General features: G+C 48.2%; 2 protein-coding genes across 10 annotated transcripts in view; one reads left to right on the top strand and one right to left on the bottom strand.

Moving 5' to 3' along the window:
• The window catches only part of MAPKAP1 (MAPK associated protein 1), a 79,566-nt gene extending 69,139 nt beyond the window's left edge, over window positions 1-10,427 (bottom strand). Inside the window, exons 1-3 of one of the 5 annotated variants that reach the window (XM_030231363.2) lie at window positions 10,333-10,427; window positions 1,864-2,048; window positions 795-1,118 (exon numbers count right to left, since the gene is read on the bottom strand). In XM_030231363.2, the coding sequence (XP_030087223.1) occupies window positions 795-1,053 (259 nt within the window). In that variant the 5' untranslated portion in view covers window positions 1,054-1,118; window positions 1,864-2,048; window positions 10,333-10,427. Of the gene's footprint in view, window positions 1-794; window positions 1,119-1,863; window positions 2,049-9,204; window positions 9,298-10,332 lie in introns of those variants that run through there. The other 4 variants (XM_050980808.1, XM_050980807.1, XM_050980806.1 and 1 more) reach the window with 4 other exon arrangements.
• Window positions 10,428-12,588: 2,161 nt separating this feature from the next.
• The window catches only part of PBX3 (PBX homeobox 3), a 99,817-nt gene continuing 86,045 nt past the window's right edge, over window positions 12,589-26,360 (top strand). Inside the window, exons 1-3 of one of the 5 annotated variants that reach the window (XM_050981038.1) lie at window positions 12,589-12,672; window positions 13,135-13,724; window positions 14,558-14,631. In XM_050981038.1, the coding sequence (XP_050836995.1) occupies window positions 13,528-13,724; window positions 14,558-14,631 (271 nt within the window). In that variant the 5' untranslated portion in view covers window positions 12,589-12,672; window positions 13,135-13,527. Of the gene's footprint in view, window positions 13,725-14,557; window positions 14,632-26,360 lie in introns of all 5 variants that reach the window. The other 4 variants (XM_050981036.1, XM_050981037.1, XM_050981040.1 and 1 more) reach the window with 4 other exon arrangements.

Raw genomic sequence — 26,360 nt, 5'->3', positions numbered from 1 at the left:
GCAGAGCACAGAGGTGCTTTCTGGGCTCTAGGTGGTGTTATAATACCTGCAGAAATCATTTAAAAAAAATTATACTGACACAGAAAAAAGAGGTCAGTCCTGACCACCACACATCAACCTTCTCTGTATTCTACCTCACAGAACTCCTCCTCAGGTCTAAGCAGAAGTCTGGATATCCCCTGCATGAAACACCACATGGGAGAGCTTTCTGCCAGCCATGACAAAAGGAGTGTATTTTGCAAAGGTGCTCACCCTTCAACTTCCTAATCTGGTACTTCAAAACCTAGGTCAAGGTTTTTCTCAGAAATACAACTTTAGCAGACAAAATACAGACAAATCATTCCCTTTGTTGGCTCATGTCAAACTTCATTCCTCTCTTTTATAACAAATACATTTGATGCCTCACTAGGCAGATTTTTTCTGAGAAAATAACTATCCTGTTCAAAAGTTAACACCCCTCCAGACAGTAACAATAGAGATATCAAAGACTGTTCATGTACTTTGGATTTAGATTTGATGTCTCCACAATTTGATTTTTTTTATATATATATAAAACTGACTACCTCAATGTTCCCCTGCACAGGAATAGGTAAAACAGCAATTAAGGCTCAGCTGACAGCACACTGAAGTAACTGAATCATTACATATCCTTCTCTAAAAGGGCCTGAGCACTCCAAAGGGAGTCTGCCAGGCAGCAGGCCAGTCCTGCTCTGGTCTGTCCAGCCAGCCAGGCTCACTCCAGGCTCAGTGCAGGCTCAGGGAGGCCGGGCCAGGCTGCTGCAGACACCACGCACCTGTGTTCGACCGGCGCCTGATCCCAAAGTCCCAGCTTGAGGTAATGTCCACGGATTGGGAGTAGACGTAGCCCTGAGTGTCCCCATTGCTGCCCTGGGGCTCTGCCCCGTTGTCCCCACAGGCTGAGGAGGGGTTGAACTTCTCCAGGTCCACGTCGTGGTCGATCAGGACCATCTCGCACATGCCCGTGTCATCGCTGGTCACGTGCGACTGCCGGATGTGGGCCAGGATGATGGTCGGGTTGTCCAGGAAAGCCATCCTGTCACAAGGCCACCACCTCACTGTACTATCTCCTCTCCATCTTGCCTCATGGACACACGTACCTGGAAACAACGGGCACAGCATTTCAGGAAGAAGCCCAACAAGCTCCAGCCCCCACCCCCAAGGTCGCTATTTGGGGTGCACACACCCTGACTGACTCAGGGCACACTGTTAACCCTGCTCCCCTTTACTTGTGCCACACTGCCTGCTGAGACCACTTAAGGAACAGGGCTTTGGAGGACAGCTTGAAACCTGAGTGCCAGGACAGCAGGACACAGAGAGACCTCCAGACAGGTCCCAGTACTGCACAACACATGGCTGCTGTAAGGCAAAACACCCCACAGTGCTGCACACAGGAGGATGGCAAGAGAATCCAGAGCAGAAACATCTGCCTATTCCAACTAATCCATCTACAAAACCAACAGGGTTTTGGATTTCTTTTCACCCATCTCAACTGTGTTTCTGTTTTGCTTCTGCATCTACCCACCAACTTTTCGAGTGCCTTATTACTGACTCTCTTCAGGTTTTGTATTTCCAGGAAAAGCTTTAAACATGAAGAGATTAGTGTCTCAGGGCTGAATATTGAACATCTGCTGCTGCATGGTGCTTCACACAGGGCAACTGCTGTAACACAGAAAGCTCTGTGACCAAATACCACACGCCTGAGCTCTAAAGCACTCTAAGAACAGTAATTGCCACTTACCTAAGATATTTCATTCAGAGCACTCAAGTGGCCTTTTGAAACAAAGTAGAGGGCAAAACGGAAAAGGAAAAAACCCCAAACCACAAAACCCAAACCACGCTCACATTGTTATCTGATTTTTCTGTAGCTGTGGGTTTGTAGTGATGCCAATCTAATTCAAGCCTGGGCTGACTCTGAAAGGGGCAGCTCCATGCCCTGCCTGACCCACTCCAGGAATTCCACCATCTCACAAAGCTGGCAGTGGAGCTGTGGGGTCAGCTGGATCAAAAAATTACCTGCTGAAAATAACCTAAAAAGGAAAAAAAAAAAAAAATTATTCCTGTTCATGCAGCAAGTCCATCAGTGAGCAGCAGCAGGAGCTCTGGGGACACCTCCACCTGAGGGGGCTCAGTCTGAGCTCACACACAGGGCAAGACTACATGTAAATTCCACAAGTTTGAAATCCCCACTGCTTTTCTAACCAGAGGAAAACACTTTATTGAGCTGCATGTGTGTGTTTGGGATTTTGAACTCAGAAACACCAGCAATCTCCTGTCCTTGCTGCTTGCAAAACTGCTGCTTAAATCACACAAAGCCACTTCCCATGAAAATCTGCTAGAGGCAGCTGGCCTTCTCCTGGGGTATTTTAACAGAGGGAAGGGACAGAAAGGACTAGCCAGGCTTGTTCCAGGACCAGCAAATGCATTTTGCCATGTTCCCTTTTTATGTCCCCAAAAATTCTGCTATTAGCGAAATTCACTCCAGCAGGATCCTTGGAGACACTCAAAGCCCAACTGGACACAGCCTGGAGCTTTGCTGGCCCTGCCTGGAGGTGGGAATTTGGATGGGATCTCCAGAGGCTCCAGAGCACCACAACTCCACACTCTGTTTTAATGTTCTGACTCTTTCCATCAGAGTAAGCAGGGCTGCTCCTGAGGGAGCTCTCACTGTCCTCCAAGGAGAGGCCACAAGGCAAATGTCCCACCAGTGTGACCAGCACAGTGGGGCCTAAAAAACACAGACACAGCCAAGTACAGCTTATGGACACAGCAAAACACATGTTGAGAATGTTCTTTAAATTGAATTATTTCTACTCACTGATTAGGAAAAGCCACGTGTACCTGCAGTTGGCAAAAACTTGTTTAAATAAGCAACAGCCTCAGGCGTCGGAAAGGTCTGCAAACTCCCAATCAAAAATTACTGCTGCCCCATCAATGTGTCATATAAATGTTGGCATGTTAATTGTGTATTTATAAGATTGTTAATGGTTAGTTAATTTACCTCCCACACTATTATTGTACTTGAAATGATTTAATGTCTGCTGAGGGAGTTAACAACATGTAACAGCAGATGCGAGTTTTACCTTTATACCCTGCACCCCGACTTCCTGCCATTAGCAGTGGTGTGCTAAATCAGCCAAGCTTCTTCCCAACTGTACATCTGCAACTGCCTCTCCCATGGACCTGAGCGCTGAGAAAGTGCTGGAAATTCTACACAAGTTTTACACAAACGTATTTTTATTTCCTCCTCTTCAGAATTTTCAAAAAGGTACATTAAAGCTAATTTACCAAAGCATTAATGCTAAGTGGAAACTCTCTGAACAGGAAATATCCTTCAAAAAACAAAAAAAGAAAGGTCAGACCCCAAATTCAGTTCAGGTTTTGATGCCATATTTAGTAGTTGCAGCCCCCAGAATTCTAACCAGTTCTCCTGTTGATAAAGGCACAGACCCACTCTGAGGAACAGCGACTTCCAGTGAGAGAGAAGAATTCAAAGAAGCAAAGTTCAGTTTTGCAAACCTTTACACAAACACCTCAAAGGTTCCAGCAAACTCACAGACCCAAAATCAATGTCTAGATCTGCCAGCACACCCCTTCTGCACTCCTACACCCACACACCATCCCCACACCCCACACTCAGAGAAGCCGAGTTTAACAGAATTCAGGGACCTTCTAAGCATCAGCACCTTATACATTCTTTCATCATAAACAAAAAATAAATGTTCTTCTAATACTTGTGCTATAGAAATAATATTCTACCACTGAATAAAGCACTTTGCAGGCAGCTGTCAAACACACTCTGTGCAAACACCAAAACTGAGGAGAGCAATGTGAAATCTCCAGAATTTTAGAGTTTGGTATTTCTGTAGAACAGGATACACAGGCTGGGACTGAATGATGTACTGCTTGGCAAACACCTGTGATCAGCACACAGCTGGACAGAGATCTCCACTGTCTTCTGATCCTTATTATCACCTATCTAAGTGTCTGCACACTGTCTGACCACCAGCCAGGGATGAATGCTCCCTCTCCCCTCCTTGGCCCCGCTGCTGTGATGCTGCCCTGCCCTGGGAGCACAGCCCCATCAGCCTGGTGCAGGCACAGAGCACCCCCAGGGATGCCAAACCGCACGGCCAGGAGGCTGAGCACCTGGCCAGGATTCACAGGAACTCTGTGGCAGCAGCAGACAGCCACATCCCAGTCTAGTGTTTTTCCCAGCAGTGCTGCTCCTGCAGCTCCCCACGGCTATATTTATGGCAGGGATGGGCTCTGGCAGCCAGGCAAGCAGGGCTTTATGCAGATCAGGCTCATTCATAACCCCTGCACAACGAGGAGCGCAGAGCGCGCTAACAAACGACTCCGCTGCCGGGAGGTGACACAAAGGTCTTGGAAAAGGATCTGCAGCCATGCAGGCTGTACCTTAAACACACAGCTGAACACAGCTGAATTTCAGGAGGCAACTTCATCATCGCAACATGTGAACTGTTCTTGTGACCCTCCTGCTTGCTCGGTGCGCTGCAATTATTTAAATAAAGGTTTCTGGCTTGCCTGTTCCCCCACCAACGCCCCACACAGGGATCATATCTGCATGTTAACCTACACCAGGTGACAACGAGATGGCAAAGCAAGTGTGAGATGAGGGGAAAGGACAAGCTGAACCTCATGGCTGCCATCCCTCCCATCCATCCCGTGGTGTCAGGCAGACAGCAGCAGGCACAGCTGGAGCCACGCTCCGTGCTGGACCCACCGACTGGGGGGACTGCAGCCATGTGTCAGCCCTGCTCGCTGCTGGCTGCAGGGGGAACGTTTGACCTTGAGCGTGAAAAATGCTGAGAGCAGCTCTCCTCACTTTGGGGAAAAGGCAGCTATTTCGGGATGGATTTCTGGGTTTGTTAGATGAACAGGGTGGAATCTGACACAATGCCTCGCTGTCGCTGCCCAGCACAAGGTGGCTGGTCCCTGTCACTGCCCCACACCAGCAGAGAGCTGGGGCAGCCATGTCTCACCTCCACAGCTGCCCCTCTGTGCCACCCACTGCCCCCTGCCCTGTCCCTCCTGCAGGTCCTGACACATTTTCCAGCAGAAATATGGATTTCTCTCGGTGAGGTGACACCAGAGCCAACAGGCAATTTCACACCCTGTGCCTGTCCCCAAAAGGTCACAGGCTCCAGGTCAGACCCCTCCAGCTCCACCAAAAGCCCTGTGGTGCCACCAGCACATCTCTGACTGAAGGATGTGTCCCTAAAATGACAAGCCAGTGCCACCTTTCCATGGCATCTTACAGGAAATATTTTCCTCACATGAAGGGTTGATATTTTTGCCTTTCATGCTTTGAAATACGCAGACCTCTAAGCAAGCTGCAAGAAACAATAAAATCAGAGAAAGCTGTCAGCAACTGAAAATGTTCTGCTGCAGGAAAGAGCTACAACTTTGAAGTTCCACCAATTTTAATGGAATGGTTTTAAGAGTCCTCCAGTTCCAAATTCCCCACAAAACTCTCAAGCCAATTCCTGCAATGTATCCTGCTCTCCAAATTATAAAAGCAAGAAGTAGGGGGGAAAAAAACCTTCTTTCCTCATGTTCTGCAAAGCTGTAGCTTGTTTTTGGTTTTTTGTTTGTTTTAATATTGTTTAAATTGACTATCCTCCTTAAGAAAGTAATAAAGAATTAGAGCCCTATTCAAAGCAAACAAAAGTATTCCAAAGACACAACTTGTGAAAGGTACAATTTGGATCCAAGACAATTGCTAACAAACTCAAAACATAGCAAGCTGGAAAAATTGTATACCACTGCAGGTCATGTTATCATTCACGGGCTTCCATAGTCCCTGTACTCAAACGCCTCCTTGACTGTAGCTCTTCAAAGTGATCTTTAAAAACTAATGAAAAAGATAGGCAGATTAGAATTAAAAATTGATTTTTCCCCCAGCGTCATATAAGCAGGAACAGGACGGCACGAACATACTTCAAAATTTATGATTCAGGTTCTATGAAATAATTTCCCAGTCAACTTCTGTCCGCAATTGCACAAGAAATGGTTCTGGTTATCTGCATTTGCAGCAGCAAAAATAATCAACCCCCTCAAACACAGACAGGTCCTGGGCAGGCAGGATAAAGGAAAGTGAACTGAAATATACGAACATTCAAGTTTATGTTTCAGCAAAAGCTCAAGTGCATTTAAGAGTGAATACTTATCTGCAGAAGCTGTCACTCACACTCTGGTTGTATCATTAAAAAGGAAATAATCATTTACAGTCATATAAAGAGGTTCTCACAAGAGAGACTGGAATTGGGAAGTTATGATGAGCAAACACTACATTACACACAACTTCCAACACATTATTTTTTCATTTCCAGACCTGTAAATCAATCTGGCACTAGCTCTGTATTTTTGAACTGCTTGGAATTTGGCTATACTTCTGTTGTCACGCTAATCAGGATGCAAATAACACCAATTCCAATATTTTAATTACTGAGCTTTAGAGGGGGGAGAAAATATTGGCGTATGTATGGGAAGTATTCACTCTTCTCTTTCCTGATCTTGTCAAATCTTCCTTTAATTGCAGACAAGTCGATTCTCTGCTAACCTGAGAAATCTTGCATCAAGATTTTAAGCAAATAAATAAGTATAAAAAAATGCAGAGATTATAAATTAGGGCAGACAAATCTGTATCTAGACTCATGCCTGCAAAGAGCATTCTATCAATATAGCGAAATGCTAATCTCCTAATTAACAACCTAATTAGGTAATTATGGCTTTGCAGAGGGATGCCTAAATGAAATATGACAACATGGTCACCTCTTTATATGGCACCTGTGGGCCTTTTCAGCTGTCACAGCCGAGAGTGCAATATCAATTTGAACAGATGACAAAGTGTTGTCATTTTTCATTCAGATATTGTGCTGAACGCTGGATCCAGCGCTCCCAGCGCCGCTCTGCCCGGGCTCTGCTCGTCTCAATACGGCCAAACACCTCTTCATTTCTAATGCTCTGATTGAGCTTGGTTTCCCCTGCTGTCTGCAGGACTCCCTGACACACAGCACAGCTGCAGTGCCACACTGGGATGACCCACAACCCCGGAGCCCCCTGACCCAATTTCACAGCACACGTGAGAGAATCGCTGTGCAGAAAAATAGCTGAGTTCATGACTGAGGCTTAATTGCTGCTGGCTTTAAAACAACAAAACAAAACCAGAGGGCCTTGTGAATAACACATAACAGTCATTTCACTTTTATTCCTGCTGAACACTCTTTTCCACAGGAACAGCAGTCCCTGTCCAGAAGGTGAAGCTGATGGACTTCTGCACAGAAAGCTGGGAAGGAACACTTTCAACAATGGTGCTTTTCCATGGAACACTGTCTGTCCCTCATATGCCTAAAATGCTTTAAAGACAATTTGCTGAACCTGAACATTCCTAAAGGCCATCGACCTGTTGGAGCGGGTCTGGAGGAGGCACAAAAATGATCAGAGGGATGGAGTACCTCTGCTATGAGGAAGGGCTGAGAGAGTGGGGATTGCTCAGCCTGGAAAAGAGAAGGCCCAGGAGCGACCTAAATGCAGCCTTCAGCACCTGAAGGGAGTCTACAGGAAAGATGGAGAGACACCATACACAAGGGATGGAGGGACAGGACACAGGGAATGGCTTCCCACTGCCAGAGGGCAGGGATGGATGGGATATCAAACCACTCTGGGATTCTGTGATAAATAAAATATCTTGTTGTAGAGTGGAGAATGAAAGCACAGTGCCCAAATATCAGACTAGAGCTGCTATTTTCACAATTCTCAGCGTGATATTCAAGAGCCTAAAAAACCTAAAAAACTTTATAAACATCAATTCAAGTTTCAATCTCTAAAATAACTGAACCAGGAAGCTTCACCATTTTACCTTTTTGCCTTTTGCTGCTGAGAGAGATGCTACCCTGTTTGGGTTTTACACACACAGAGGTCCCCAGGCTGACAGAAGCTGCCCTGTCTGGAGCCAGGACAGAGCCTGGGGACACGGTGCAGGTCCAGCCCAGGGGCTCACAGCACAGCCACTGCACAGCTCTGCAGCACCACGGAGGGTGGGCTGGCACTGCCAGGCACAGGGCTGCCTTAAACAGCAGCACCTGTCAAAACAAACACTTTGGTCCTTGTCAGTTTCTTTAGGTTGTTGCCATTCCACTTTCTAGTGCATGTAAATATTTGTATTGCTTTAAAAACATGATTATAATCTTATTTTTTAAATACAGCAGCATGCAAGATGCTTTTGATGGAAGAAACACTCATGATGATCAGACCTACTTAAAAATGCCTGAGACCTTCAGCCCCTTTGGGACTTTATGTCAAATGAAACTGGACAGATTCTTCAGCAAAAGATGAATCCCCTGCTCCTCTGGCTTTTAATTTTGGGTCTGTCTCTTTCAAGAGCACACAAAACATATTCAAGGAGCTTTGTTTTGCTCTCAGAATAATGGATTTAGATACAGCACTTCTCAGGCAATGAGCAAACAAGGCAGGGATTGCCCTTGTGCTGTCTGGGATACAAAACTGAGCTGACAGACAGTGAACAACAAGGCACCACAGTTTGATGGAGCTTCTCAGCTCACACACACACAGAGTTAATATCAAAAACTTCACAGCCTGGAGTCTGTATCAGAGGCACTAACAGAAACACCCTGGAGAACTCTGCTACAACCCCTGAGGTAGACCCTCCCTGCACGGTGAGTCCCAGGTGTGGGACAGGGTCCCCAGGTGCAGGACAGGGTCACCACCAGCACCAACATCCCCCAGGCTCTGCCCCACAGCTCCAACCTGCCCCTTCCAGCACCTGAACAGGAACAAATGAAGACACCTGAGCTCCATCCCCTTTTCTCCGCCAGTGTCATTTGCCCTCGGATGTCAGAAGGAATTTCCTCACACAAAGGGTTGTCCAGGTTGGAAGGGGCTGCCCTGGGAGGTGGTGGGGATGCCCTGGGATCACCAGCCCTGAGGTGCTCAAGGAATGACTGGACGTGGCACTCAGTGCTCTGGCCTGGCTGACAAGGTGGTGGTGAGTCAGAGGCTGGACTTGATGATCTCAGAGGTTTTTTCCAACCTCAGTGACTGTGATCTCCAAAAAGAGTGACCATGTGGGAATGGGCTGCTCCTGCATGGGGCTGTGACCTGTATGCTGCTCGTGCTGTGCCATTTGTTGCCATAACTGACCTTTCCATACAGGTGCGTGCTTTTCATGCTCACAGCTTCGAATGGTCACGAAAATTTCGTGCTACAGAATGCATAACACAGATCCCTGTGCCCGGCTGCTTCACCCGCAGAGGCCTTCACTGAGCCAAAGGAAACGCACAACAAGAATGTAGCTGTTACTTGTTTTTTTAACATTAGTTATTTGTTAATTCAAATTTGTTACTTGTTGCAATTGGGTGAAAAATTTAACCAACAGATGAGGAAAGGGTGTTACGACAAAGACCTGAAACACGACTGATACAGAAATTGACTAAACTGGTTCTCCCTGCTTCAGTTATTTCTGTACAAGTCTATACGTACATGCTGATCTCAATTTATTTTTAATCTAACCCAAAAAAGTGTCCGTGAATGGAGCTGTTCTGAATTTGGAAAAGTAACCGAGAGAGTCTAATTCCCAGTCTTCCATCTACCTGATAATCCCCCGACGCCTGAAATCGCCTAGAACACACTCAGGATATCCAAGCTGGGCTCTGGCATCTCTGTTTAGTCAATTACCAAACTTCCACTAGCACAGAAATCAACTCACTGCTGCATGTCCCGGACACCTTTCCCGCTCCCGGCGGTGCTCTCACGGCACCGGTAGGCAGGTGCAGAGCCGAGAGCCCCGTCCAGACCGGCTTTTGGCTGTGATGCTGCCCAAAGCGCCCGCCGGGAGCAGCGGGGCGGGCAGAGCCCTCCGTGTGGCCGGCAGGAGCGGCCAGGGCACGGGCACAGGGGCGTGCGACAGGGACACATGTCACGGGATCGGGATGGAGTGACCGGCACCCGGCCGGAGCCCCCAGGCAGCCGCTCCGCCGGGGCATCCCGGGGCTCCGCGCCGGTCCCCGCTGCTCCAGCCGCACTCACCCGGCCCCCGCCACCCATCGCTGCCGGCCGCCCTCCTGACCCGCTCCGCCCGCCCCGCGCTGAGCTGCTCCCGCCCCGCCGCCGGCAGACGCGCCCGGGGAGCCCCGGCGCCCCCGAGCCGCGTCCCGGGCAGGCTGGCAGCCGCCGCCGCCGGTCACAGCATCCCGCGGGGGCCCGGCGGCCGGCGAGGGACTGACAGCGCGGGCAGCCCGGCCCCGACCGCCCTGCCCGCTCCGCACTTACCGGCGCCGCCGCCGCCGCTGCGGGGCCGCGCAGCCGCTTCCGGGTCCGGGTGCGGCGGAACGGGCGCGGGGCTGCGCACGACCCGGAAGCGCCGCGGCCGCGGAAATGACGGCGCGGAACGGGCGGGGCGGCGGCACCGGCAGCGCGGGATGGCCGGGCCGGGCCGGGCCGGGCCGGGCCGCAGGCGGGTCACGGGCTCCGGTGGGCACGGCCGCCCAGCCCGTGGTGCCCCGGGTCGGTACCTTATCACCCGCGGCCGCGCGACGCTCCGCGGTGGCGCACGGCGACACACAGGAGGCTTTTCTCACGGGGAGCGCACCAGTTTTATTTCCAGTTTTTATTTGCAATAAAAGCACTGTGCCGTTTAAAGCGAAGTGCGCAGGTAGCGCTCGGTGTACAACACCCCCCCGCAGACGGTCGGTGCTGCCCGTGCCCCAGGCCGTGAGCAGCGTCCCTGGGGTACCTGGGGCTCGGGGCTGTCTCCGCACGGCCACCACCGCGGCCTCCTGGAGCTGCAGGTGTTCCCAGCTGTTCCCAGGGTTCCTGTTCCTGGCTGTGTGTCCCTGTCACCTTCCAGACTTGCTGGTGCAGGCTCCACAGTTTCCTGTGGAAGTAAGGAGACTTGTTAATCCCTGAGGAGAGCCTAACGTGGCAGTCTCAGCAGCTGCACACATCAAAAAGCAGCTGCCTGTGAGAGGGACAGTGGACAGCCCGGCACAAGTGCCACCAAGGGCCTGTGAGGAGCAGGTAGCAGTGACTGGCAGTGCAGAGTGAGAGCAGGAGCTGGAGCTGCCCCAGCACAGGGCATCTCACAGGGAGTGCCTGGTTGCAGCTGGAAGAGCCCAGAGCTCTGGAGTGACTGGACTCAGCCTCCTAAAACAGTACAAAAATCACCCAGAACAGCAGCTTTCTGCTGATGTGGTGAGGCCCAGCAGGTTCCTGCAGGGGCCAGGGAGCCCTGTTCCATTTTCAAATGCATCGGTGAAATAATCACAATAATATCAGTTTTAAATGCCTTTGGGGTAGCATTCTTAGTAAAACTGGAAAACCCTGAAAACTCACTGGCTCAAGACAGACAATGGTGGAATAATTAAGATGCTAGATAATTGAAATGTGAATGAATTCACTAATTGCATGGGGAGACAGTGAGAGCACAGATTTGTTGACCAGGAGCCATCTCCATCAGCACCAGCCACTCGTGACCCTGGCCTGAAAGGGTTCCAGTGACATCCAGGGCCCAAGTGACGGTGTCGGATGCAATGCCAGCTGGGACTGGGGGAGCCGGGAGCTCTGCTTGGCCCATGCCAAGACTGAGGCATGAGCCAGACCACCAGGCAGGTCAGAGGATGAGTTTGGGCATGGCTCCACTGAGATCGTCCATCGCAGACAGAGCACATTCAGCACATTAAGGATCGTTTAACTGCTGCTGTGGCTGCCCATTGCCCCTAGAGCAGCCTTCCCTAAGAGGCCTCTATGGGGGCAGCTGTGTTAGACATCACCCAAAGTGTGAGAAAAACGGACCAGGACTGGAGGAATTTGGAGTGCACAGGGCAGTGTCCCACGTGAGGACAGTCGGAGGAGGGATGGCAGCGATGTACAGGTGTCTCTTAAGAGAATGAGCTCGTAATGACCCTTGGTGCCTGTGCTTTATTCTCTCCCATTTCCGCGGTTCTGTGCAGATTTACAAAAAGATAATTTGCTATGACCGCCAGTAACGCACGGCCTGAGCCGTGGGCTGTGCCAAAGGCTCCCGGTCTGTACCGCAGCTCCTCCGCGGGGACACGCTCAAGGCACGGGCCTCGGCAGACCGGCCCGGGACCCTTCATCCTGCGCCGGGGGGAGTTCGGAGGCACCGGGCCCTGCCCGGGGGACGGCGCGGGCCCGGCCCGCCGTCACCACGGCAACGGGGGCGGCGCCCTGCCGATCGCCCCGCCCACACCACCGTTCGAACGGCCCAATCACAAGTTCCTCAGCCGGGGGCAGGGCCCGAGGTGGGGCGGGCGGGTACAGCACCCCCCTGCGCGCGCTGATTGGGCAAAGCCGCCGCCAGCTCTCGCCCCCCCTCACAGCGATTGGCCGCCGCGCCCGTCGCTCCTGCACTAGACCACCGCCTCCCCCCCCGCCCCCGGGAGCGCGGGCGCCGCTGGGCCCGGCGGGAGGGCCGCGCGCGCGGACCGGGGCGGGCGGGGCCCCGCGCCGGGCGGGGCGGGGCGGGGCGAAGGGACCGCCCGGCGGGGCGGGCCCGGGGCCGGGCGGGGCGGGGCCGGCGGGCGGGGCGGGGCCGGCGCTCCGCTCCCTCTCGCGCGCCGCTCGGCTCCTTCACAGGGTGACACGTCTGCGGTGAGTGAGTGGCGTTGGCAGCCTGTCAATCCCTCACCGGAGCGGCCATCAAACAACATAAAACACGCGCGGGCACCGGGCGCGGGGCTCATAAATTCCGGCGGGCCGATATTTTTGCACATTGCTTTGCAGAGAGTGTGTAATTAATTTTTTTACAGTTCTTTCCCCGTTATTTCCGCTCTTTTCTTTGCACAAGTTCAAACTTTTGATTGCTGCTGTCTCACCCCCGTGCACAGACTTGGGATCGTTTGTTATTTGGGGGGGAGGGCGATTAATTTTTTTTTTTCCCTCTGTGATTGTGTTTTCTTGGCTTTTTTATGTTGCAATTTGGGGGTGGGGGTGTTCGCTGGTTTGTTGTGGTTTTTGCTGTTTGCACCCTCCCAACTTCTGAAGGATTTGAAAGCGAGTTTTTTTGATTTTGTATTTAATTTTTTTTTTTAATTTTGCCTTTTTGCAAAGAAGATTTTTGGACAAGTGGGGAAAGACATAAAAAGCAACAATAAAAATAAAAAAGGAAAAAAAAAAAGCTTTGGAGGAAGATTGTACCAGGAAAACCTCACAGAAATCTGCTCAGCTCATTTATCCGAGGCACCAATATGATGATGATGAAAGAAGATTGTAACTAAAGAAGAGAGTGATTTACTGCCCTGGGAAGGAGAAGAGAGTGGAATAAACAGCTGAGATCCGGTCAAAACACAAATACTACATTTTTTTTGTTATTGTTTTGTTTGGCTTTTTTTTTTTTTTTTCTCTTTTTTCGTGGTGTGTGTGCAGAGCGCGGTCAGGAGCGCGGCACTGGGACTGAGCGGGGCAGGCGCTGCCGTGACCGCCCGGAGCGCGGCCCGGCCCGGAGCCATGGACGATCAGTCCAGGATGCTGCAGACTCTGGCCGGCGTGAACCTGGCCGGGCACTCGGTGCAGGGGGGCATGGCCCTGCCGCCTCCCCACGGACACGAAGGGGCTGACGGCGACGGCAGGAAGCAGGACATCGGCGACATCCTCCATCAGATCATGACCATCACTGACCAAAGCCTGGATGAGGCACAAGCAAAGTTGGTTTCGTCTAATTAAACCTTGTCTTTTAAAAAAATTATTATTAATATTATTATTTTTTAAATTATTTTTGGTGTGTGTGTGTGGTTTTTGTTTCTCTCCTTCCTGCTCCTCTGCAGAGACCCGGAGTCTCACAATTAAGAGCAACTTCTTGGGGCCGTAAGAGAAATTACCAGCAGCCAAGGCAGAGCCAAGTTGCTATTTAATGATTTCTTTCCTTAAAAAAAAAAAAGAAAGATATGATAAATGTAGAAGTATGCGATGGTTCTGCCGTCACTGTGGTGCGGGAGGCTGTGGCTGGTCCCTGCCCGCTCCCGCTGGACACTGTCCGGTGGATACCGGCCTTTGCGCCGCCGTCCATCCGTCTGTCTGTCCGGCCATCCCTCAAAGTACAACTTTGCCTCTTTCTTTCTTTTCTTGTCTCAAAGTGGCAGCAGATGAATTATAAATCTGACCAGATATTGCTGCAGGAGAGGGTGTGTGTGTGTGAATAAAACCCAAACCAAACCCTGGCTGTATTAAATCACAATAAATACAAAAACAATGTTAACTCTGTACACCTCCCCCCCCTCTCCCCAATCTCCTTAATAAATCAGTTCTAATATCGCAGGACGGGGACGAGGGGGGTGGTTTTTCCCCCTCGTTCGGGCGGTGTTTGCACAAAGATAATTCCGCATGAAGGCGAAGCGGGCTGAGGGAGGTTCCGGCCGGCCCTCGCTGCCCGCGGCCCCGGGACCCCCGGCCGGGGGGCGAGCGGCCCCAGCGCGGGGCTGGGGACGGCGCCATGTTGCTGGAGCCCGGCGCTAACCGCTTGTCCTGTGCTCTCTTGCAGGAAACACGCCCTGAACTGCCACAGGATGAAACCCGCCCTGTTCAGCGTCCTCTGCGAGATCAAGGAGAAAACAGGTACGGGCCGCCCGCGCCGCCGCCGCCGCAGCCATCTTAGCGCTCCCGCCTCGCGCCGCGCCGGGCCCGGCGCCCCTCACGCCGCCGGGGGCGGGGGCCGGGCCGGGCCGGGCCGGGGAAGCCCCGCGGGGCCGGGGGCACCCGGCGGCTCCTGAGGCGGCGGGAGCGCCGTGAAAGGGCGCGGGGGTCCCCCCTCACGGCCCCCGCGGCCCCGGAGCGCCCGCGCTGCCGTGTTACCGTCAGACGGTGTGTGAAAGACATGCTGGGGCGGTGTGACCGCGGGATTTAACCCGGGACCGGACCGCGAGCTCTGTGAGGGGCGGGGGCGCCGAGCTGAACCCGAGGCGGCCCCGCCGTGGGCGCCCCGACCCCGCTCCTGTGCCCGGCGCTGCTCCGGCGCCTCACGGGCGTTGGGTTTTTAAACGCCAAAATTCTCAAAAATCATCGCAAAAGTGCGGTTTTTTATTCGTCTACATTAACGCGACAGGAGTAAACTCCGTGCTTTTCTTGTGGGCATTTTAGGAGATTTTTTGCAATTTTTTCACATCACTGAATTTATAGAATTTTTTGTTTGTTTGTTTAAAGAAGAAAATTTGCAAAGTATTCTGCTTTGTATTACAAGAACAAGGATATTTAGTGAAAATAATATTTAATGACAATAAGAACATTTAACAATAGTAAAAACATTTAACAATAACAAAAACATTTAGTATGACTGGATTTAAAAATGAATAGCCAATTATTCACATATAGCTTAAGCCATTGCCTGGCTTTTTAGCTCTATGTGATACTCAATAACGTTCTGCTTAATTCCACACTGAAAAAATAAACCTGGACGAAAACAACCCAACGTGAAATCATTGCAAATCTGAGCCGTGGAGCCCGGAGTGAGCGGTTCTCTGTGAATTATGGTGCTTTATGTCCAAGGGTTTCTTTGCTACCGGGGATCCACTTCAGTTCCTGCTGACAGCTAAGCACTAGGGTATTGACTGTGTTGTGAATATTAAGATTGATTCTGCTTTATGTTGCATTATATTACCCGGGATAAGGGGAATGATCCCTCTCCCTTCCCACCTACCTACGTTCCACCTCGGCCGGCTCGTAACCCCTTTCCTTCGGCTTGTGTTTGTTTCCTGCCTTGCCCTAAACTTCTCTGCCCATCCTGCTCCGGAGCCAGAGAGCAACCTGCCCTCGGTGTTAGACATTTGCAGGAGGCACATTTCAATTAAGGAGGCAGGCGTAGGTCCCGCGGTCACTTTATTTGCAGAGGGCTTAGCCTCAGTGTTTTGAAAGGCAAGTGTAGTCAGCCACATGTCAGAGGTGAGTTGCGAAGAAAGCCCGAGTCCTTTCAGCAGTGGGATTACCGGCACAGGGTGTTTGTGAGGCCGCCGCCGTCTCGCAAGCGAGGGGGAACCTGACGAGAGGCTCTGTGGTCTGAAACCTTTCAGGGTGTTTCAGTGATAACTTGTGAGTTGGGATCCTGCATTTGTGCCGCAAGAAGTCGAGCAAGTTTTCAAGTTATCTCTCTTTTGTGAGATCGCTGAGAACCAACAAAGAGTGAAGGCGTCTGCCTGCCCAAAGGCGAGCTCCTGCCAGCCCCGCAGCACGGGAGGGACACGATTAATGCTCTGAGTGATTGATGGAGATGGATCCACACCTCCACCAAAAACTCTTCCCAGAAAAGGACCTTCACCCGGGGTCTCTCAGTTGAGGTGAAATGTCTGTGCAAGCTTTACTTAGTGTGCTAAAGCAAACAAAACGTGAAAATAAATTGTAGCCTGTTTTCTGGAAGCTTTTCTCGGAGGGAATGTCTCAAACAATTCTAAACTGGAAGCTGGAGGAAGGGTCTGAGATGCAGTTAAAGCAGAGGTGTCCCCATCTCCACCTAGGGCTCTGCATTGTCTGTGGTCCAACAATCACCAGGTGCTTAAACCTGCCTCCCATGGGGTCATGTGCTGGCTTCTAATTCTTCCTGATCACAACCAAAGTTTACCTGGGTGTGGGAATTGCTGTGATGGCTTCATCGCTCTCTTCCTCCAGAGGTGAGGAAGTCATGTCTGTTCAGAAACAGGTCATCTGATTTTTATATTGAATTATGTATTTATTTGCATGTTAGTAGTTTTTAGTACAGTCAGCGAGGACTTTGTGAGACTGGATGGGAGAGAGCACAAGGAGGAATCCTCAGTTTGCATGGAGCCACTCTGTCACTTCACAGCAAGGGTTAATGGATGCATCTCATTTCTGAAAGCCTCACACAGGGTCAGGAGCTGAAGATTTTTATTTTTTCTCCCTGTGAGGTATTTACCATGTACAAAGCAAATCACTGAGTTACTGAATTTAGCCTGACATTTCTTTTTTAACATTTTAACATTTTCAAAAGTGCTGCATAATACATTTAAGTGCTTTACAGCTATTAATAGCTGTGTGTATTCTGAGAGGCAACCACAAGGTAGCACGGTGTTCATAAAGAAACTGCCACCTCTGGCTTTAATTAGTTCAAAGAAAAATTATACCAGAGTTCTTCCGAAGCCCCTCCAATGAACAGGAAGATAAGGGAGTGAGGAGCGGGTGGCTCCTTTTGGCTGTGCTTTGCCCGCTCTCTGAGGTGTCACTGGGCAAACGCTCACATCTGTTGCATACCTGTGTCACACTCGTTTCCTCATGTCCTGCCAGAAGGAAGCAAAAGCTGATTGGGGCCATTGTTTGTTTTTTTTAATAGCTCTTTTTTACTGACTAAAACACCTACAGACTGGTGGTTTTATTAAGCTTCCTCCAGGATGTTGCTCAGCCTGGGGTCTTGGTTATTCATTGGAGAAAGAAGTTGAAAATATATTAATTCTTGTAGTCTTAAAATGTCTTAGAGAATTGCAATTATTTCCCAATGGAGCAACATATTATTAGGTCCTGGATTGTGCTGATAGATAATTTGGGGTTTTGTCTTTAAAAGTAATTTGTAGAGACAGGATCACACATTTATAAAAATGTCTGAATTCATGTGCATAACGGTGCACATATCTACAGTTATTTATTTATTTATTTCCCAAGTCCAGCAGCAACAATGATAGCTGCCAACCAACCCCGAATTTACTGTCACCACCACCCCTAAATAGCATTCATTTCCTAGTAAAGCCTAATGGCATACATGATGGTTTGCCAGATTTGTGGCCTTTGTGAGGCTTATAAGCAGGACTGACTTGGGAAGATCATAAAACTTAATGAACTTCTCGACTGCAGGAGGTGTCCGCAGGGGAAGCAAAGGCCTGCTCGGCTGCTCGGGCTGCTGCAACTATTTTTTACGTCTAAAGAGAGAGGACGAAAATGTTCATTAAGAACGTTCTCCCCTTGCATAGATTTTTGGTGTTAAAGAATGAATAAAAAAGCTCTGAAAATCAGACAAACTGCATGTTAGCCACGGGGTTAATTCCTGGCCGTTCCCGTGTAGGTTACCTTTATTTTTATTGCTACAACTGTAAATAGCCGTGCGCTGCCGTCCCTGTGATTAAAGGGCTGCATCGGGCCCGCCTGGCTGCAAAGCTCCTTATTGATGACCTGGGCCGGGTGCTCAGGAACGCCCCTTGTCAATATGCTGCAGAGCCTGGAACCCGCGGCGAGGGGACTCCTTGGAGCAGCCTGCCTTGCGTGGCTCTGGCACAGTTGGGAAATGTTAACCCCTGTCGGCACCGTGGGGCTGGAAAAGCCAGTCGCAGCACTCTGCCCTTGCACTGCACAAATTGCAACTTTTCAGCGAAGGTTTAGTGCGAAGAACTCTCAGTAATACACTGTAACCCTGCCGGAGCAGGAGAGGACTCAGATGGAACAATGAAATGGCACTAATAGCATACATATATGGATGTGTATGTGTGTGGGAGTGTGTGTGTGCATTTTGGCTATTTTCTAAATATCAGCTGGGATGTTATTGTTGTTGCTTACTTTAGCTCTTTAAAATATTTATCTGCAGTCCTGTTTGTTTTTTTGTTTTTTTTTTTTTTTTTTTTTTTTTGAGCGGCTAAATACGTATTTTGTTTTTCCCTGACTACCTGAAGAAGTCAGTGCTGGGCGTTTATGTGCATCCAGCTCACCTTAAATTGTTTAGCTTTTGCTTCCATCTCATGCTTCAGTACCGAGGTTTGTCACTGACCCAGTGGTTGTACTTCTGAATGTATTTTTTTAATTGCCAGCAGATGTATTACAAATGGTGCTGTGCAGCAGAACGTTTGGTCGTTTGCACTGTCCTTATGGCAATGACATTGCTTTTCTTCATAAATGTCCTACTAGGAAAAAATAAATTGAATAAAATGTCTTGGTTGTCATTTGGTCATCTGTTTCTAACACATTCATTATCAGCAGCCTGGTTCTGTGGTGGATTTCTACCAGGGCACTTCTCTAGTTGAGAAAATGGCGATTTGGTGATTATGGGCATTAGAGAAATTTGTGGTATTTCGTCTCTCAGAACCTGAGACTGCACCTTACCATCAGCGCATCCCATTGCTGGTGCTCCTTGTTGCATTTAAATATCCATCTTCACCTTGAGTACTGAGATTAGTGGTTCCAGAGATTTTTTTTCCCCCTCTGTAGGGGATAAATTTGGCCCTACTTGTCAATACTAATTTAGCCAGGAGCAGGGATTTATTTTGTTTTATTTATTTTATTTTATTTATTTTATAGCTGTCTTTCATGTTCTTCCATTTATTTTTGAATTCTATACATTTTCTTGCTTATCTGAAAATACCAAATTATAGCAGTTACCGTGTGGTGTATTTTAGGATGCTTGTTGTAAGTTAAGGATTTTTTGCATTCAGAGATAAATTATTATCATGGCACGTAGGGATTGCAAAACAGTCCTTTTTTTTTTTTAATACAGGATTTAACACATTTATCAAGCTCTGTTCCTGCTGCTTTCAATGGTAAAGTTGTATGATATGGATATTATGCTGTCTTTTTTCAATTTAAACATTGATTTGTGTGAAGCATTAATATAATGATATTTGCAGCCTAGCGTAGACAAATATAAGCAGAATTAGACACTCTAAATTGTTACAAATGCACCGCAATATTTAAATCTGAATGAAGGCTGTATTAATAATTAGGGAGCGGAGCGCGTGGCGGTCCGGTTTGGACGTGCCCTCAGATTTTGGGCTGTTTTTCAATTCCTTGCACATGGTGCCCATGATGGCTGGATGAATATTTTCCCGGGCGGCAGGAGTGGATGTGGCTCCGTGCGAGCGAGCCCAAAGCAGCGGAGCCCCGAGCGGAGCTGCGCGCCCGGCGCCGCGCTGAGCCCGGGCTGTCGGAGCGCCGCGATTGACACCCTGAGAGGAATGCTTTGTTTGTTTGCTCAGCAGTCATGTTTAATGCTCTTCGCTTATCAAGGTGATCAGCATGGTTCAGATAACACATGCCTGACACCGCCTGCCTTTTCTCACCAGCGTGTTGACCTTTTGTCACGTTTGCTTTTCTCTGGTAGGCAATTCCTGGCTTTAAGTGTGAATGGAGTAAATAATTCACATCAATATTTAATATAAATTATTAAAGTTTCTGTCAGCTCTTACAGTTCATGCTTTTATAGAGTTGGAGTAGTTCATCAGCCAAACAGATGAATTGTGCAGCTCAGCTGGACATTAGAGCTCCTCCATCGTGCTGCCGGGACTGAGGGAGGAAGCAGGGAATTAAATAGGAAAGGTAATGCAGCCTGGTCCTTCAACACTGTGTTTTTCAGTAATGCACATTCTGTAGGAAGGCTCGAAGCGCCAGATAAATATCCGGCATAATTTATTTTGTTGGTACTGTACTTTTTCCCCCCCTTCGTGTTGCAAACAGAAATGCAGAAACCCCACTGCCCCCCGGCATTTTCTTCTAGTCTTTGTTATTGGCCTTCCTTAGGTGCTCCAGGCCCTTCCTGGGCTTAGGGTGGGAGTACTGGTGTTGGGAGGTAGGGTTTGGGTGTTAGTTTTTTTTTTCCCCTCAGTGGTCTATTTCTATTTTTAAAGACTTCTGCAGAGCCCTAAGGTGATGAAGTTTCAGGGGTTTTTAGACCTTGTTTATAAATTACAATTTATATTTTGCAAAGTGACCTGTGATTGAATGTAGATTCTGAAAACATTTTTTAAAGGAGAAAAGCTCTGCTCTCTGACTGTAACAGCTCGAATGTGTTTATTGCATCAGGAATTGAATGAAACTAGCATGTTTTGCATAAAAGCATATAGTAAAAATCATTATGCACTTACTTTAATTTTATGCTCTTTTAGGTGTTTCAGTTCTTTTGTTAATGATCAGTTCAATGTGTGTTGCACAGTCTCAGGGACTGCAACAATGTGAATCACTGAATATCCCATGTAATACAAATCCATCACCTGGAAGGGAGGTGGGTTTGCATCATGTGTTTACAGGTCAAACCCTTTTGCTATACTTCAGTCATGCATCAACATTTAAAGCCAATCTCTCATTCCTCATTGTCCAGCAGGTGGCTTTGTCATAGATTATTTAATTTTTAATCATTTATTGTAAGTGGGAAAGGTTATTTAATAATATTATCCTGACGGCATTTTTTAAAAGAAAAACAGTTTTCCAGTATGTCCTGTGGTGTATGACGGGGTCAATGGAAGCATCTAGAGAGCTTCAAGTACACAATCTAAATTAAGATTCTAAACAGGCATTACAGATGCTGGTAACTTTGGCAATTATCATTTTGTTTGGTGAACAGTAGTAAAACAGTGTGCGGTAAAAGTGTTTAGAGAGAGAGGATAAATAAATTGAACAGTTTTGCAATGCAAAGTGGTTTGTGGTGTTTTTGAGGATTTCTTGGCTCTTGCTTAACTGCTATTGTGAAGCCTGGAGCAGATTTTCCCATTGCTAATGCCCTAGAAGTATTAATTCACTTTGATATGCTAATTAGAGGGCATTATGCAAGAAATGAGATTAAGTGGCAGCATGAAGCCATTTGCCTGTCAGTAAATTGAGAGCTTTAGCATCAGGAGGAGCTTTGTTTTTTCTGAGTTTCTCTTGGTTTTGCATATAAATAAAATTGATTGAAAGGTCTAGAGAAGCTTCTAGAACATTGGTGGTTCTTTTTCTCCTTCTATGATTATTTAAACTTCATGTTAAAGCCTTTCTCTGAATATTAATTGATCTAATGGGAGATACTGAACATGAAGAATTTCATTGTATTCTCAGTTACTGTATCTTAACAAAAGGAAAGTATTAGAATTCTTTGTGTCATCTGATTTTTGTGGGATTATTTTAGATATATCTTACAGCTTTGTATTCTAATGTCTCTGCCTGCTCACAGCTGCTGTGCTGAGAGCTGTACCTGTGTGGAGGTGGTTTTGCCAGTTCTGTTGTTTTGGGGATTGGTGTGAGGGCCCAGCTAGCTGAAGGCACATGGAAGGCTCGGATTCCTGGCCAATAGGGCTGTGCACATTTGTCACCCCCACTCACCCACAGCTTTCCCACCATTTCTGATGCAAATCACACATGTATTTTCCTTCCTTTAGGAAAGAAGGGGTTGTAATATTGACCATAGATTTTATTCAACTGTCAGAAATTGTGTTAAAGTAACATTAAGGGATTGACTTACAGCCATAAGAGTGAGGGAATTTAGAGTTAATAGTTAAACTCTGCCCTTAACTCAACTCATTGAACCTATTTATTAGAGCATATATGATACATAAGATCACTGTGCTGAGACCTCTGCTGTAGCAAGATGCTCCAGGATGGCTCAAAGATGAGATGTTCTGATCAATTTTTCCTTTGTTTTTTGAGGATTGGAGTTTGGGTGTGTGTGTGTATGTGTGGTTTTCATTCAGCCTCTGAGTTGCTTTACTACAGTTTTGTGATTAGTTTTGGTTTTGCAACACTTTTTTAAAAAATCAGAGAGGTAATTCTGGAAACTGAACAAAAATCTAGCAAGAAATAAACCCAAAGCAAACCTAACCCGAGCCTCTCTAGTCCTCTTTGCCTGAGTGCAGCAGAGTGGCTGTTTGAGTGCCCATCTCCTCCACAGATCATTGTCGCAAAGTCAATCAGGGGAGCAGTGCTGGAGTGACAGTGCTTGTTATGAGCCCCAATAGTTATTTAAAAGAAAGGAAAAAGGATAAAAAAATGGCCCAGAGCTGCGTGCGGGGGCTGTTCATGCTGGATGCACATGCTCTCCCTGATCCTGGCAGCTGAAGTCTATCACTGTTGGGAAATTTTTAACATGAACCACATGAGACACAAAGCACGGCGCTGTCCCCGGAGCCACGGGGGTTTTCAGTCGGCGCAGGACGAGTGGCACGTGCGCTGCGGGTCCCTGCCCGCCGTGCCCGCCCTCGGCGCCCGCCCGCCCTGCTCGCCCCCAACAAAGGGCCCCAGTGCCGTTCTCACGGGAAGCACGACGTCCCTGGTCGCCCACAGCTCCCCAGAGCTTGGCCCAAAGAATCCCATCAGCAATGTATAATCCAAAACTTTAGTTGTCATAGTGAACCTTTTTGATACTGGAAGGAACAAAACATCACCCGATACTGCAAAGTCAGTTCTCACAGGCAGCAAAAGGAAGCGTTGCTGGGCTCCAGCTGCTCACTTTGGGTTTCAGATTGTTGAACAAAAGAACTAAGTAATGAAAATGTTCTGAAGCCGACCTTAACTTTACCAGTAGACCCCTGATGGCATTGTTTCAGGAGAAGATGGTGCTGGAGAGGAAATCCTGGCACTGCTGGTTTGAGTCATGGTGTGCTGTTGACTAGGGGAGAGACCTTCTTCCCTTTGAGGGAGGAGCGATGTGGTGACCTCGGTAGGGCAGACCCCGAGCTCGGCCACTGCCTCATGGAACTGAATGCAAGAGCTTCCTTCTCTCACATCTAAAATGGGAATGCTATCCATCTGATTTTTTGTTCTGTTGACTTGGTGCTGTGTGTTAAAAAGGAATATTTTTATCAAGTGTTGGGTTTAATTAAAATTGTTATGTCAGAGGTAAACTTACAGAATCCGCTTCATTCCACTCTGGCCGCAGATGAGTCGTACCTCCTGGAGATGAAGAAATTATGCTTTCCTTAGACTTCTTCTTTTCTTGGCTTTAATCAGGAATGTTTTTTTACTACATGGTTAGACCTCTGCTTAAAGGATATCAGGGTTTCGTGCCTTGGTGGTTGGCTTGCTCAGTACAGAAGGAGAAGGTTTGCTCCCATCGCTGGGGATCGGTGCTCTCCTTGCACAGTAGCTGTTCAAGGCAGGCTGGCACACTCAAAAGGCTGTGCCAGACACACTTTCTTATATTTGTTGATTAAAGAAGGAAGCATGCTTTTAGCGAGGTTTGTAATTACAGAACACCCAAATGTTTGCTTATTTTCTTTCATGTGAGATCCTGGTAGCGTGATTGACTGTCACTAGTAAGAACAAGTTACAGTAGATTGTGCAATGATTCTTATTTGACTTCAAGGATGTATTTATTACCATTTTTGTACAAATTATACTAACATGAAAAGTTGTGGAAATGATTGTGCACTAGATAAGGCGATACATTACAGGAGTGGTTGGGTTTATGGAGCTTTATGCCGAGGATTTCTCAGAAATTATAGCACAGTCCTGTCACTATAAAACCTGGAGATACACTTGGTAATAACATGCAGTGGAGGGATTTTTAGGATTTCACTTGATATTCAAATAGAGAGGGAACTATCAGCTTTTCTACCTCGTATTTCTTTCTCATGTTGCACTGGGTGAAGAGGGGAAAGGAAGCCTGAGGATGGCAGAGTGGGCGCCGGCTGTGGTGCCATCGGGCTGGCACCACAGCCTTGCCCGATGCCTCCAGTGCCACAGGGCTGGGGAGGTTTTGGCACTGGGGGGGCTCTCTGGGTACCCAGCACTGGTGTGGGACGCTGGGGGAGATTTGCCCTCCAAAGGCAGATGAGAATTTTTTTTGTGAATTATTTCTTGCTTCCCCTCCACTTGTTAGGGCAGTGATGTGATATCAATATGGAGCTTGGGAACTTATTGACTTGTTGGTTCTTGACCTTTTGACTGTGACCAAGTATAGAAATTGAATGTCTGAAAATTAAATGATAGACTCTTTATACATAAATTCTTGGATGTCAGTGTATTACATGAACTAATTTCGGTTTACCTAAATTTATAGTGTTTTGTGTTCAGTAAAGTAAATATTTCTTCCTTTCAATATACCCAGCATCTAATAATATTGTAGTTGCTAACACTAAATAAATCCATTTCCTTTTACTGACTGATTATCATAACAGCTGCTGTTTAATCACCGAGATTGTTATGTAACTTTTAAATCTCTAATATTCTGGAGAGGTGCAAGTGACATCATCTTGCTGTGTAGTGGCGTGATGTCATCAGTGCTGCACCACTCGGCTGTGTGTTGCGGGGCTCCAGACTCAAGTTCTTATTTAGTTTAGTCGTATTTATTGGGCTGGGAGCACTTGCTGAGTGAACTGCCTGTTTGAAAGGACACCCAAAATCCCACAGAGTCCACGTCCCGTTTTCCATGAAACAAAAAACGGACATTTGTTTTCCCGCCCTAAAACTGTGGCACGGTGGGGCCTGATGGAAATGCCGTGCACCGGCTCCTGTCCGATGGAATTAGCTGATTGCTCCACGGGCAGGGCGAGCGGCGCTCCGGCTTTGTGGCCGGGAGCGAGCCTCGGGCCTCCAAACCGGGGCGACGGAGCTGGCGATATTGTTCTCTCCGAGCGCCGCAATAAGGCTGTGGTCAGCACTAATGTAAATATTTGTACAACAACCATGTTCTACAGCCTCCAATTTAATGGTAAAAATCTGCCCTGAACGCCTGGGTAAATATATGCTGAGAACAGACGCCCATTCACTGGAGAAACAATTGACTTTAGGTTCTTTGTTGTTAAAGTGGCCCCCAGTGATCGGCTGCGGGGAGGCGATAGCGGCGCGGGCGCCGTCGGGCTGGCGGCTCCCGGGCAGTGCCCGGCGCGGGGAGCCCGCACCGCCCCGCGCCGCGCCGGCACGGCTGCGGGAACTTGTCAATGGAAGAAAAAGAACTGTAATCGCACATTTACATATGCTCCTAATTGTTGATTTGGGGATTTTCTATGAATATGGCTTCACAAAACAGATGCTGTTTAAGAAAAGGGGGAACATAATTTTGTGGGCAATGAATTAAGTGTTTTTGTGGCCCTCTCATCCGTAGCTAGGAGCAGTTTGTGGACCGCGTCTGTGAACGCCGCTCATAATTGTTTTTCACACATAAGTTATGCAAATGAGCTTTTATGGCAACTGGCATAACAATTAGCATCCTCCAGCAATATTTTAGCAGGTTAATTGCAAAATTTCTAAATTGTACATCTGACTTGTTAATTAGGCATGACAGAGGTGGTAAAATAGTTATCTTCAGGCAGTGGCAGCCAGGAGCTGCTTGAAATGCAAAGAGCAAGGATTGATTGGATTTGAGGGTTACAATTGTGGGAGCACTGCTGTTGTCAAGTGCCGCTGAGCAGCTCTGCTCCATCGGCTGCCTCAGAGCAAGAACCACGTCGGTGCTGAGAGGATCCTGCCAGTTACAAATCTGCTTTATTTAACTCTGAAATTCTCCAAATCCCGGCTGTGGGAAGCGCCCAGCTCCTGCCTATTCCTCCGCCTTAGGCCCACGGCAAGGGGAATCCATGGACCTGAAGTTGCAATTTTGATTTTATTTACAAATAGGCCCAAAAGTTCAGCTGCTGGCACAGATCAGCAAACACTTCTGGTTTTCAGCCCCAGTAAAAATG

This window comes from Serinus canaria, chromosome 17 (assembly GCF_022539315.1).
Source record: "Serinus canaria isolate serCan28SL12 chromosome 17, serCan2020, whole genome shotgun sequence".
In the NCBI taxonomy this organism is placed as follows: domain Eukaryota; kingdom Metazoa; phylum Chordata; class Aves; order Passeriformes; family Fringillidae; genus Serinus; species Serinus canaria.
Note: the sequence above shows the minus strand (reverse complement) of the source record. Positions and strands in the feature narration are given on the sequence as shown.